This window comes from Podarcis gaigeae (assembly GCF_964106915.1).
Source record: "Podarcis gaigeae genome assembly, chromosome: 3".
In the NCBI taxonomy this organism is placed as follows: domain Eukaryota; kingdom Metazoa; phylum Chordata; class Lepidosauria; order Squamata; family Lacertidae; genus Podarcis; species Podarcis gaigeae.
The window spans coordinates 100,463,521-100,476,883 of record NC_139680.1 but is presented as its reverse complement, the minus strand read 5'-3'; the positions used below and the strand labels follow the sequence as shown (position 1 = coordinate 100,476,883).

Genomic DNA, 13,363 nt, shown 5'->3' with positions numbered 1-13,363 from the left:
AGGCAGCATGTTTCATCCCAGACTGGCATGCCTCAAAGACATAGCTGTGGATTTTCTTCCATTTTTGAAGGCATAGGTTGCAATTCTGGGAGTAGGACCCACTACACTCAATGGGACTTACTTTTGAGTAGGCTGAGTAAAGGATTGTGCGGTTAACCCATCCTTACTCTCATTACATTGTGATTTGGGGCCAATTCATGCATTAATTTGGGATCTTTACATAATATATTTTTCATTTGATGGGCCAAGTGTGTGTGAGAAGGGGGGGGGGGAGACACTTCACCAAGGAGAATAAAAGACAAAAGGGACTGTCAGAGAAATCGCTTTTAAAAGAAGCGTATTTTGACATTTCTTGATACTTTCCATGGGCCAAGTTAAAATATGCTAATATTGCCCATAAGGACTTTATGACACTAGAATGCTATTTAAATTACCCTTCGTTTACCTACATTGAGGTTAAACAAAGACTTTCTACTCAGAAGGCATACAAACTGTGCATGTCCAGCAGCACAATCCTGTTCATGCCTACCCAAAGTATCCCCGCTTCCCTTAGGACTTAGTTCCTGGTTAGTGGGTGTACGATTGTAGCCCAAGCTTGTTGCATGCATTTTATTGCAAAGTCTGTATAGAGTACGCCCTGCAGCTGCAATTATGGCACAGTGTTCCCATTTGGATTCAGCCACTTTCTGCATAGTATTTTGACATAGAGTATTTCACACATTTTCATTAAATCTTTTGTACACACACACACACCATCCAGCCTGCCTGTACAGGTTTCTTGCCGTCAGTAAAACAGAGTGAGTTCCCAGAACACACAACTGTTGAGAGGCAGTCCTTTAAAACGGCCAGTAAAATATTGCCATAAACTGTGAACAGCCCCAGGTTTGGCCGGTGTCAAAACTACGATGGCCTAAGATGGTCACTGATGTGCACTGCTGTTCAAAAGATAAATTTAGTAATCTACACTTGTGCCCCTCTCTTAGTAAACAAATCTAAAAGCCCAAGGCCATCACTGCAGCTTATCTGTGGTCTGTCAGGTCAGTGTTTGTCAGTCCAGGCCTGCTGGATTGGTTCAGTCACAGAGCTGGGAAAGGTGCAGAAAAGGGCAATTGAGATGATCAATGTGTTGCCGCACCTCCTCCATGAGGAAAGGCCAAAGTGTCCAGAGCTCTAAAATTATTAAGAAAAACAACTTAAGCGGAGGAGATGACAGGGGGTTATGAAATTACACATCGTTTGGAAATAAGCAGATAGAGTCTTGTCCCTCACACTTCCCAACAGTAAAACCTGAGGCCATCCAATGAAATTTATTAGCAGCAGGATCCGCCCTTTTCATGCCTCTCCTAGTTCTGGAAGAAAGGGGGTAGGGAAGCTTGTCGCAATAGGAAGGGGAGATACCTGTGACCAGCCTGACACATCTTAAAAACCCATGGTTTATCTGTTCTGTGTTCTGTTATGAAATCACATGCATATTCTTGTACTGAAATATGGACTGGGCATGAAAACGTGAGATGGACCATCTGCTCTGAAGCTGAGGGATTAGAAATAGAAAGTTACCATATACTAGAGGAGACTGGCTATGTCCACACCATACATTTAAAGTACAGTGGACACTCGGGTTGTGAACGTGATCTGTGCAGGAGGCACGTTCACAACCTGCAGCGCCACATCTGCGCATGCGCGGGTCGCGATTCAGCGCATGTGCAAGCGCCGAAACCCAGAAGTAACCCATTCCAGTACTTCTGGGTTCGGCGTGGTGCGCAACCCGAAAGCACACAAACCTGAAGCATCTGTAACCTGAGATATGACTGTATGTCCAGTATACATCCTGGGAAACATAGTTTTCCCCCTCACACAGAGATACAATTCCCAGCACCCTCTAGGAGGTCTTCCCCACCACCTGCTACCTCATGCTTTTGAATGGAGAGGCCAAGTTTTTAACTCTTGACCTCCCTTTTCCCACTTACCAGCTTCAGCTTCTGATTCTTGACTTATCTCCGCCCAATTCCCAGCTCACTAAGCCCTGTTACTCCTTCAGCTTCCGACCTCTCCAGTCTTCTCCCTCTGACCACTCATTGCCATCCCACCAACAACACTCCCCGGGATCTGAGCCTTTTCCCCTTGGTGGTTCTCCATCTGGTTCCTCCCACCATTCCTGTGTGTGCAAGCAGTCCATGACACCCAGGCATAGCCTTTTGCAGTCTCCTAGGCCCATTGTCTACAAGTGCACACTCTTCTTTGTTCCTGATGTTGCCACAACTAATTTAGCACCAGGCTGTCTGAGCCCTGTCTTCTGTGTGAAGCAACACTGCCATTTAGAATATGGCTGCCTTCATGACAGAGGTGGCGATGGCAGAGATCAATGAAACAAATGAAGATAAGATCAACCATCACGGGATGCTGACCATTTGCTAAAGGAGTTTCAGTTAGCCCCATAAGCAGTGCTCTGGTATCTTATAGTGAATTTTCTCCTTTTAAGATTGAAGGAGGGCTAATTTGAAAAAGCAGCAACACTGACTCAGTCCTTGGATGTAATGCTGAGAGAAGAGATCTTAAACTGATCGGTACATCAAACTCTTTAATTTTAAAAGACATTTCTGAACTTACTGAGGCTTGTTTTTATTTTTTTGCAAAAGCGACAGGAATAAACTATATAAGAAAATCCTCCTCCTTATTCTTGCTTTAAAACAAAAGAGACAATCTCCCAATGTGGAAGACAACCTGTGTCTCTTATCATTCACCTGAGAATGTTCACGGACAGAGCATCAATGCAGCATTCACTATTTAGATTGGGCTATGGAAAAGCCATGTTATTCCCAGTAGTGATGTATGAAAGTGATAGCTGGTCCGTAAAGAAGGGTGATCGCTGAAGAATTAATGCTTTTGAATTATGGTGCTGGAGGAGACTCTTGAGAGTCCCATGGACTGCAGGAAGATCAAACCTCTCCATTCTTAATGAAATCAGCCCTGAGTGCTCACTGGAAGGACAGATCCTGAAGCTGAGACTCCAATACTTTGGCCACCTCATGAGAAGAGAAGACTCCCTGGAAAAGACCCTGATGTTGGGAAAGATTGAGGGCACAAGGAGAAGGGGACGACAGAGGACGAGATGGTTGGATAATATTCTCGAAGCTATTAGCATGAGTTTGACCAAACTGTGGAAGGCAGTGGAAGACCGAAGTGCCTGGCGTGCTCCGGTCCATGGGGTCACGAAGAGTTGGACACGACTAAACGACTAAACAACATGCCACTAACATCTGTCTAGGTGGACCTTATGCATATTTTCATCAGATAATAAATGCAGTTTTCTTATTTAATTATAGTTAATCAGTTTGGGAATCGCCCCAAAGATAAGCAGTATGAGAATTCCCCCCCCCCCATACACATTCCATTTTAGTTTCAGCCATCGTGTAGTTTATTACTTTAGTTACTTGGGTTCAAGCAGCCCAAATACAAATCCCTTTTGCATTGTGGTCAAAAAGTTGACATACTTTGGTCTGTGTATCAATTCCCTGGAGGTTCGTATTTTTAGAATGTTTGGGGGTGGGATGGATATTTGGTTGGGGATTAATTTTAGTATAGTTGTTCTGTTTTTGTTTTCTGTTGTTTTATTGGTTCTGTATACTTTGTATTTTGTTTTTAAGGGGCGGGATCAGGGCTGCCTGGGAGTGGGGCCCCAGCCAACACGATGGCTGGGACAAGTTCCACAGGGGCGGAAGCACTGGGACATCCGATCTCGGTGATCATGGGCAGGAGGTGGAGTTACGCTAAGACCAGACCGTGTCATTACCGAGGAGGCAGGTTTAGTCGTTGTTTGAAGACTATCCCTGCCTCAGGGTCTGGCCTTGACCGGATGGATACTGGAATCAACAGGGGAAACCCACATGACCTGAAGGTGTTGCTGTGTAATGCCAGGTCAATGATGAATAAAACCACTGCCATCCACGACCTGATTGTGGATGGAGGATTTGACCTGGCATGTGTGACAGAGAACTGGTTGGAGGAAGCAGATGGGCCTGTCCTTGCTGCCGTTTGCCCACCGGGTTTCTCTTACGCACAGCAACCCAGGTCATGTGGGCGGGGAAGGGGGTTTGCAGTGATTTTTAGGAAGTCATTAGTTTGCATCAGGCGTCCTACTGGGAAGACCCAGTTTTCTGAGTGCATGTTCTGGAAGTTGGGCAATAGGGGCAGTACAGGATTCCTTTTGGTGTACCGACCTCCCCGCTGCACCAAGGATTCCCTGTCCGAGCTGCTTCAGGTCGTGGCGAATGTTCTCCTGGAGACACCTAGCTTGGTTGTCCTAGGGGATTTTAACATCCATGCCGACACGACCTTACAAGGGGCCGCTCGGGACTTCGTGGAAAGCATGGCCCCCATGGGGCTGTCCCTGAATAAGTTGGGCCCAACTCATAGTCATGGACATGCCTTAGACCTGGTATTCACCTCTAGTGACGTGGGTGATCTGACACTAAGTAAAAGTGAAACAAAAGAAGTGCCATGGTCAGATCACTTCCTGGTGCAACTGGACTTCTCCGCGACCCTTCCCCTCAGCAGGGAGGTGGAACCAATTCGGATGGTCCGCCCCCGCCACTTAATGGATCCAAATGGTTTCCAGAGAGTGGTAGGGGATGCTTTATCCCATGTTGATGGCCTTTCAGCTGATTCCCTGGTGGCCCGCTGGAATGCGGAGTTAACCAGGGCTATTGACTGTCTGGCTCCGAAGCGCCCTCTCCGATTGCATGGAGCCCGGACAGTCCCGTGGTTTTCTTCAGAGCTGAGGGCGATGAAACAATTGCTAAGACGGCTAGAGCGTCGGTGGCAGAAAACTCACTCCGAATCTGACCGGACACAGGTTAGAGCTCAACGTCGAGCCTACCAAGTGGCAATAGCGACGGCGAAGAAGACTTTCTTCACCGCCTCTATTGCATCTGCAGAAAATAGTAGCAGGAGACTCTTTCAGGTGGTCCGCAATTTAACGGAACCACCTTTACCACCGGGGCCTTGTAAAGACCCCAAGATCTCCTGCAACGATTTTGCAAAGTTTTTTGCAGATAAAATCACTCATATTCGGAAGGAGCTAGACACCACCGTGGGAGCAGGGCTGGGGCGGGAGAGTGCTAGAGCCCTGTCTGGTCAAGTTGCATGGAATCAATTTCAATCCGTTACCCCCGAGGATGTGGACAGGCTGCTTGGACGCGTGAAACCAACCACCTGTCTCCTTGATCCTTGCCCATCCTGGCTAATAAAAGCAAGCCGGGAAGTGCTGGCCGATGGGCTCTGCGGGGTGGTAAATGCTTCCCTCTGTGAGGGAACATTCCCAGATCCACTGAAAGAGGCGGTCGTTAAACCGCTTCTTAAAAAACCATCTTTAGACCCGGCCAGTATGGCCAACTATCGCCCAGTCTCAAATCTTCCATTCTTGGGCAAGGTGATTGAGTGTGTGGTTGCTGAACAACTCCAGGCACGCCTGGAGGATGCGGACCATTTGGATCCCTTCCAATCGGGGTTCAGGCCTCATCCTGGGACTGAAACTGCCTTGGTCGCGCTGGTTGATGATCTCCGGCGAGCTAGGGACAAAGGTGAGAGTTGTTTCCTAGTTCTGCTGGATCTCTCAGCGGCCTTTGATACAATCGGCCATAACATCCTTCTGGGCCGTCTAGAGGGGTTGGGAGCTGGGGGCACTGTTATACAGTGGTTTCGCTCCTTCCTCCTGGGCTGTGTTCAGAAAGTGGTGGGGGGGATGAGTGTTCAGACCCTTGAGCCCTCACTTGTGGGGTACCTCAGGGTTCCGTCCTCTCCCCCATGCTTTTTAACATCTATATGAAGCCGCTGGGAGAGATCATCAGGGGGTTTGGACTGGGTGTCCATCAATATGCAGATGATACCCAGCTCTACCTCTCTTTCAAATCAGAACCAGTGAAGGCGGTGAAGGTCCTGTGTGAGTGCCTGGAGGCGGTTGGAGGATGGATGGCGGCTAATGGATTGAAGCTGAATCCTGACAAGACAGAAGTACTGTTTTTGGGGGACAGGGGGCGGGCTGGTGTGGAGGACTCCCTGGTCCTGAATAGGGTAACTGTGCCCCTGAAGGACCAGGTGCGTAGCCTGGGAGTCATTTTGGACTCACAGCTGTCCATGGAGGCGCAGGTCAATTCTGTATCCAGGGCAGCTGTCTACCAACTCCACCTGGTACGCAGGCTGAGACCCTACCTGCCCGCGGACTGTCTCGCCAGAGTGGTGCAGGCTCTAGTTATCTCCCGCTTGGACTACTGCAATGCGCTCTACGTGGGGCTACCTTTGAAGGTGACTCGGAAACTACAGCTAATCCAGAATGCGGCAGCTAGACTGGTGACTGGGGGCGGCCGCCGAGACCACATAACACCGGTCTTGAAAGACCTACATTGGCTCCCAGTACGTTTCCGAGCACAATTCAAAGGCCCTAAACGGCCTCGGCCCAGTATACCTGAAGGAGCGTCTCCACCCCATCATTCTGCCCGGATGCTGAGGTCCAGTGCCGAGGGCCTTCTGGCGGTTCCCTCATTGCGAGAAGCAAAGCTACAGGGAACCAGGCAGAGGGCCTTTTCGGTAGTGGCGCCCGCCCTGTGGAACGCCCTCCCATCAGATGTCAAAACGATAAACAACTACTTGACATTCAGAAGACATCTTAAGGCAGCCCTGTTCAGGGAAGTTTTTAATGTATGATATTTTAGTTTTTTCTGGTTTCTATGGAAGCCGCCCAGAGTGGCTGGGGAAACCCAGCCAGATGGGCGGGGTACAAATAATAAATTATTATTATTATTATTATTATTATTATTATTATTATTATTATTATTATATTAAATGTTTTTCATTTGCTTTTAATATTCCAAATACGTTTTTGTTTTCTATTTGATTGTATTGCTTTAATTTTTCCGTGCTTGCCATCCTGAGATCCCTGGGTGCAAGGATAGCCTATAATAGGGGTCAGCAACCTTTTTCAGCTGTGGGCCGGTCCACCGTCCCTCAGACCATGTGGAGGGCCGGACTATATTTTGGAAAAAAAATATGAACGAATTCTTGTGCCCCACAAATAACCCAGAGATGCATTTTAAATAAAAGCACACATTCTACTCATGTAAAAACACCAGGCAGGCCCCACAAATAACCCAGAGGTGCATTTTAAATAAAAGGACACATTCTACTCACTGTCTGTGGGCCGGATTGAGAAGGCGAGTGGGCCACATCCGGCCCACGGGCCTTAGGTTGCCTACCCCTGGCCTATGAATTAAATTGTACTTTGCATCTTGGCTACTCAGCATTTGAGGGTTCTGAGAAAAGGTGGGACTTAAGAGCAGAAAGCAGTACTCCTGTTTACCAGATAGAAAACTGTTAGTATTTCCACTCTAATTCAACAGTTAAAAGTAGAAAATTCTGCCTTCCCCCCGCACTCTGGGTTGGTGGCTGGGACTACATAAAACCATCCAACCCAATGGCTTATTGAGCTTTAGGGAGGAGGAGTAGGGAGAAAGGAATTTGTAGTATCTGTGTGTGTTCCACTTAGGCTCCTGGTGATATTAATGAAGTGGTATTGGCACTGAAATACACATGGTTAAGTTTCGACAAGCAGTGCCAACCAAAAAAAAAAAAAAGGAAACAAACTGGCAACTGAATTCTTGGCCCATATATTTTCCAACATTATTTTCTGTTTCTAAACTCTTGTTATTCTCCAAAGCTTCTTTATTTGGGCTAGCAAACCATAGTAAACGGTGCCTTTCCCCCCTCGACTCAGCCTCCAGTTAATACAAGTTTGGGTCTTCAAAAGGGGAGGGCAAATGAGATCCACAAAAATTCCTCGGCAGTGAAATTTAATAAATATTTTTAACAGCTAGTCAAACATGCAAGAAATATTGAATTTCCCCCCTTGCTGAGTAACCAGGTTTTATGTAAGGTTATAAAAGAGGCAAGTGGTAAAATGTCCTAAACACGTCCTCTGTGGTATTCCTACTGGCGGCAATCATTTTGCAACAAAACCATATATTTTTTTTAAAAAAATACAAATACAGCATGGGAGTAGAGACTTTTATGCTATTGAATTCTCTTAGCTGCTCTTATAGTTGAAAGGGTTTATTAAACCGTGCCATAGGAATGCGCAAGAGGGGTTTAAATCTGATTGATTTTTGTGTAGTCCTTTGTGCTGCCAATGTCACATCCCAGTAATTTTTGATCCGAAAACTCTTCCAACTGCACTATGGGAAATGCACACGGCTGGCTTGAGTGTTGTTTGGGTTTGTGAGCTGCTGCCAAATGCCAGCAATGATTCAGAGGTCTGAGTTTCTCAGATTAATTTTTGAATTGGACTGGAGACCAATTCCATCTTCAGAATGGATCGGCAAAATATTCCTGGAGAGCACCAAGGCATGCCCAAAAGTGTCTCTTGGCTATAGCACGGGAATAAAATCACTGGCCAGGGCCTAGAGACTCAGTGTCAATATGGCTTGAGGGTCATAGGCTGGTCCCTTCCGCTTTCCTAACCTAATGAACAGAGACAGTTGGGTGGCAGAGAGGGCCCAGTCTGTCTCCTGGAGGCCTCAGGCTGTAGAGAAGTCCCCAGTACTACTCTGTTGGACACACACTCCTTTGTGATCCAGCTTAGCATGCCTGGAGAACAGTAGTGGTCTGCTGCTTGAATGCAACTGCCCAACATATAACCCTATAACCAACCTATTTGATTTAGTACCTTAACTTAACTAAGATTGAACTGGCTTAAAATCAAGAACTAAACTTAACTGAATCATGGTGGGTGTTTATAAGATGCATATATGCCTAGACTGGTGTAATAATGTCCATGGGTAGGATCCTGAGAAAGTCAACTCCACTGATGAGTAAGATTTAAAAGTGCCCAGCCTTCTTTTATTGAATCCCATAGAATTACCTAACTACAGAAAAATTCCCCTAAAACTGTTTTTTTTATATATTTTTTGTTCTATTCCATTTCTGTGTGGTACAATATGTGCATCATTGAAAAACCAATAAAATGAAAATAAATAATCTGAATGATTGCATTCCCTTCATCTTTCAGCTTTGCAGGGTGGGTAAGTTCTTCTTTCAGAGAATACTATGGTGATGCTTTCTGACCCATCATTTTGTAAAGACTGAATTGGCCGAGCTCAGTATTTGTCCCAAATATGAGTGATGATAATCAGCTACGTCATGCTCAGAGTAGACCCATTGATTTCAGTACTATGACTAACATTGGACATCACCACAGATGTTCTTCAGCAGCAAACACTTCTTGGCGCCAAGATTAAATTATTTTACAGTGCCTCATATAAGCTAACAGGGAAGTGATTAGTAAACACAGAACATCAGAATTTCTTTGTTTGCAAATACCATTTTCAAAACTGCAGGTTATATATTATGTATTATGCTTTCTTCAGCGTGCACAATCTATCTGACTCCTCAATATAGTTGAAAACAGCCTGTTGGTACATTCCTACAATTTTCCTTGGGGGGATGGGATTAAGAAGAAAAGGTTGTATATTTTTGAAGCCACATAGTAGTGTACCAAGAGAAATGTTTACATCTGGCATGATCAAAAGTCTTCTGGTATATGAATATGTGTGTGGGAGGTCTTGTTCTACATTAAATGGATTAACAAAGACGACTCAAAACACTGTAGTTCCTCCCTTTTCTTTTTTTAAAAAAGTTCTTCCTGAAGCTTAAAATACCTGTGCCTTTTTTTTCTGAAAATAAAGTTTTTAAATCTTCCATTGTTTTTATTTGAAGTGTGTGGTATTCATGCTTAAGCTTTTTATGTAATTGCTGGGTTGAAGAAACAAAGGATAGCCTGTACTTTAACCATTTAAATAGCTTGCTTTTTGCACTTTAGAACTCCCACCTTCTACAACTCTGGAACCTGATAAACAAGACATTTGATAGTTTATGATTTTTATATTAAACAATCCACTATAACTTCCCCTTCACAGACCACCAAATTTTGGACTTCCTTTAAACTTTTCTGTGTTGGCTGTTGGTTGGTTGCTGGTTCTTTCGGGAGAATGGTTTAAGAATGTTTTGCTTAATAGCAGTTAACAGTTTCAGCATAAATGATTTGAGATGAGATGTAAGGAACAGTTGGACTTTATTGTAGGCCACAATAGAACTTAATTAAAGGGGGAGTTGTTACAATAAACAGATTAAATTAACTCAGAAGGAGGTGCAATTTGCAAGCCATAGCTGCTGCTCTGTTGCAGGCAGATGTGCCAGCTCAAATGTTGAACTTTGGAAATAGGGTCTGCAGAAATGATGGTCCTGTTTGGCCACATCTTTTCCTGCGTCTTCCTATACTATAGCTTTGCACCCCCAGTTCATGGAGGGGGGGGTGAGAGCATTGCTTTAACCTCGCTCTGCCAGTCCCCCACATACATGAATGGAATACCGAACTGCTGCCTGTGCTTGAGCAGCTTTTATAATAATCATAATCATAATAATCTATTTATACCCTGCCCATCTGGCTGGGTTTCCCCAGCCACTCTGGATGGCTTCCAACAAAATATTAAAATACAATAGTCCTTCAGATATTAAAAGCTTCCCTAAACAGGGCTGCCTTCAGATGTCTTCTAAAAGTCTGGTAGTTGTTTATCTCTCTCACATCTGGTGGGAGGGCATTCCACAGGGCGGGTGCCACTACTGAGAAGGCCCTCTGCCTGGTTCCCTGTAACCTAATTTCTCACAGTGAGGGAACCACCAGAAGGCCCTCGGCGCTGGACCTCAGTGTCTGGGCTGAACGATTGGGGTGGAGATGCTTCTTCAGGTATACTGGACACATTGGAAATGTATATGTACAGTGGTACCTTGGGTTAAGAACTTAATTCGGTCTGGAGGTCCGTTCTTAACCTGAAACTGTTCTTAACCTGAGGTACCACTTTAGCTAATGGGGCCTCCCGCTGCTGCCGCCGCACGATTTCTATTCTCAACCTGAAGCATCTGTAACCTGAAGCATCTGTAACCCAAGGTACCACTGTATATTGGTATGGTCAATTTCTTGATTTGAAACAGGAAAATCACCTGTTTGGGGTGTTTTGCCTATGCCTGCTGAAAGGTGCATACGCAAGTAGCATTCATCTGTGTTTTCTGCTAGCTACACCTGACAGCTTGCCCATGAGAGTAAGATGATTTGGGACAGAAACTGAAACTGTTCTGAAGGGACTAGACTCTGAGATTCAAGTCTTAAGTACGACATATTTTAAAAGTTGAACAACGGCAGCCGGTTATTTTTTTTAAAGGTAAATAAAGGGTTTTGATTTGCATAATCTTAACAATTCCTGTGTTTTTCTTTTTGAGCATAATACATGTTTATATGGATACGCTTAGAGAACCATCTTTACTTTCTCCCTGCAGAGCTTGGCTTCCAAGTGGTGAATGCAGCAATGGCCATGGATTTAACATTTTTTATATTGTGTGAACTGCTGCAGCAGTGGGAGCAGACCGGCGCTGGGGTCTTAATCTTACTGGAGTGGCTGCTAGGAAAAGAAGATTTAGAGACTACAACCTTCGTAAGTCATCTAACCAGTGCTTGACCACAGCTGGGAAATGCTTGGGTTTTTCAGTGCAATCAGTTGGTTTTTTGCAGGATTTCTTTCAAGGTCGCATGGAAGCATGCTTTTGGAATGCAGAAGAGATATTAACATCGGAACCAGGTTTTGCTTTTTAAAAAATGTGATACCAATTCAGTCATTGTACCATTTACTTATGAATGTGAATATTGTCCACTCTTGGTCCATAAAACCGTTTTCTCTGGGCATCACATTTTAACATGCTAGGATAGAGTCGCCCAAGCTGGGTGTGTAAGAAGGGACAAGGAAGCAGGAAGCAAAGCATGCCATAGATTTTTTGTACACATATTTACATCTGAACCAGCCTTTGTGGGAATGTTGAGGACAGTAGGAAAGGATATATTGATTAAATATTATCCTTCCTCACTCACGCTAGTGAGCTAGTAGCAGAGCACATTCCCTTGTACAGTGGTACCTCGGGTTAAGTACTTAATTCGTTCTGGAGGTCCGTTCTTAACCTGAAACTGTTCTATACCTGAAGTACCACTTTAGCTAATGGGGGCTGCCGCTGCGTCGCCAGAGCACAATTTCTGTTCTCATCCTGAAGCAAAGTTCCTAAACTGAAGCACTATTTCTGGGTTTGCAGAGTCTGTAACCTGAAGCGTATGTAACCTGAGGTACCACTATACATTGCAGGAAACTAGGTGATAGATTCGAGAGAATCATTTGAATTAAGCAATCCATCTGGCTTGTCCAGATTGTATTGTTCCTGGTAAATCCCCTCTAGTTCCCTCTTAAAAACAATGACGCAACAGTCTTCTTTTATAAGTAATGATGAGGTTTACTTACACTCAGTTCTGAAGGCAGGTTTTATCTTGTAGTTACAGTTTCAGAGAAAAGTGTGGGTTCATCCTCTGTGAGGGATGAGCCCATGTGTTGATGGCTGAGAGCCAGCAGACAGCAAAAGGGCAAAATGTAGACAAGGCATCAAGAGAGTCAAGAGGAAGATGACTGCATGGCTAGCCCTTTTGTAGGATCACGCCCATCTACTTGGTCACACACACGGGGAGGATGCTCCAGACCAGGTGTAACAGGATGTCCTCCTGGCTGGAGCAACTCTGTCCACTCTGGCCAAACAGGAAATGTTGTATTTGACTGCTTCAGTGATGTTACATCCCACAGCCTTTTACGTGCAGTGCAATAAACATCCACACAAAATTTGCCCTTTGTGCAGTGTTACTCAGCGATGAATTTGAAGACCATATCAAATCCCTTCGTTTGAGTCTGTTGAAAGTTACTGAAACTGAAGCATCCCCATCACACTTCTAGTAAATCAGGCAGCACAATCTCTTCACTGTGTGCAGGTATTATAGCACAGAGGTGCACAACACCTGATACATGAACATGCTATAAAACTTTTCATAAGCTGTAGGTTAGCATATCTGTTTGATGCTCTTTTGCTCTTTGCAGACTCGTGTAGTTTTCATTCTTTTAAAAATCCACTCAAATCTCTTTACAATACAATACAGGCAAATCCCCATTTATGTGGGGGCTACTGTGAAAATCAGTGAAATTGCGTATATTTGAAGCACCGTTGGAGAAAGATGCAAATACCCTCTGGAAACCCTTGGAAACCCTTTAAAAAACCAGCAGCACTTACCAGACTCCCTCCAAACCTCCTTGCTCAAATTCCAAATGAAGAGTTGCCTGTACAGTATTCTGCTAGGCACATTTAACTTTGTGAAATACAGTAGGATTTCACTGAACAGCAAGCTGACTCTGTACAGTGGTACCTCAGTTTACAAACTTAATCCGTTCCAGAAGTCAGTTCT

General features: G+C 44.8%; 1 protein-coding gene across 4 annotated transcripts in view; it reads left to right on the top strand.

Annotated features, from left to right (window-relative positions):
- The window catches only part of THADA (THADA armadillo repeat containing), a 147,517-nt gene that overhangs the window by 132,342 nt on the left and 1,812 nt on the right, over positions 1–13,363 (top strand). For all 4 annotated transcript variants that reach the window (XM_083732989.1, XM_083732991.1, XM_083732990.1 and 1 more), the window contains one exon: positions 11,377–11,531. In XM_083732989.1, coding sequence (XP_083589115.1) covers positions 11,377–11,531 — 155 coding nt within the window. The remainder of the gene's footprint in view (positions 1–11,376; positions 11,532–13,363) is intronic.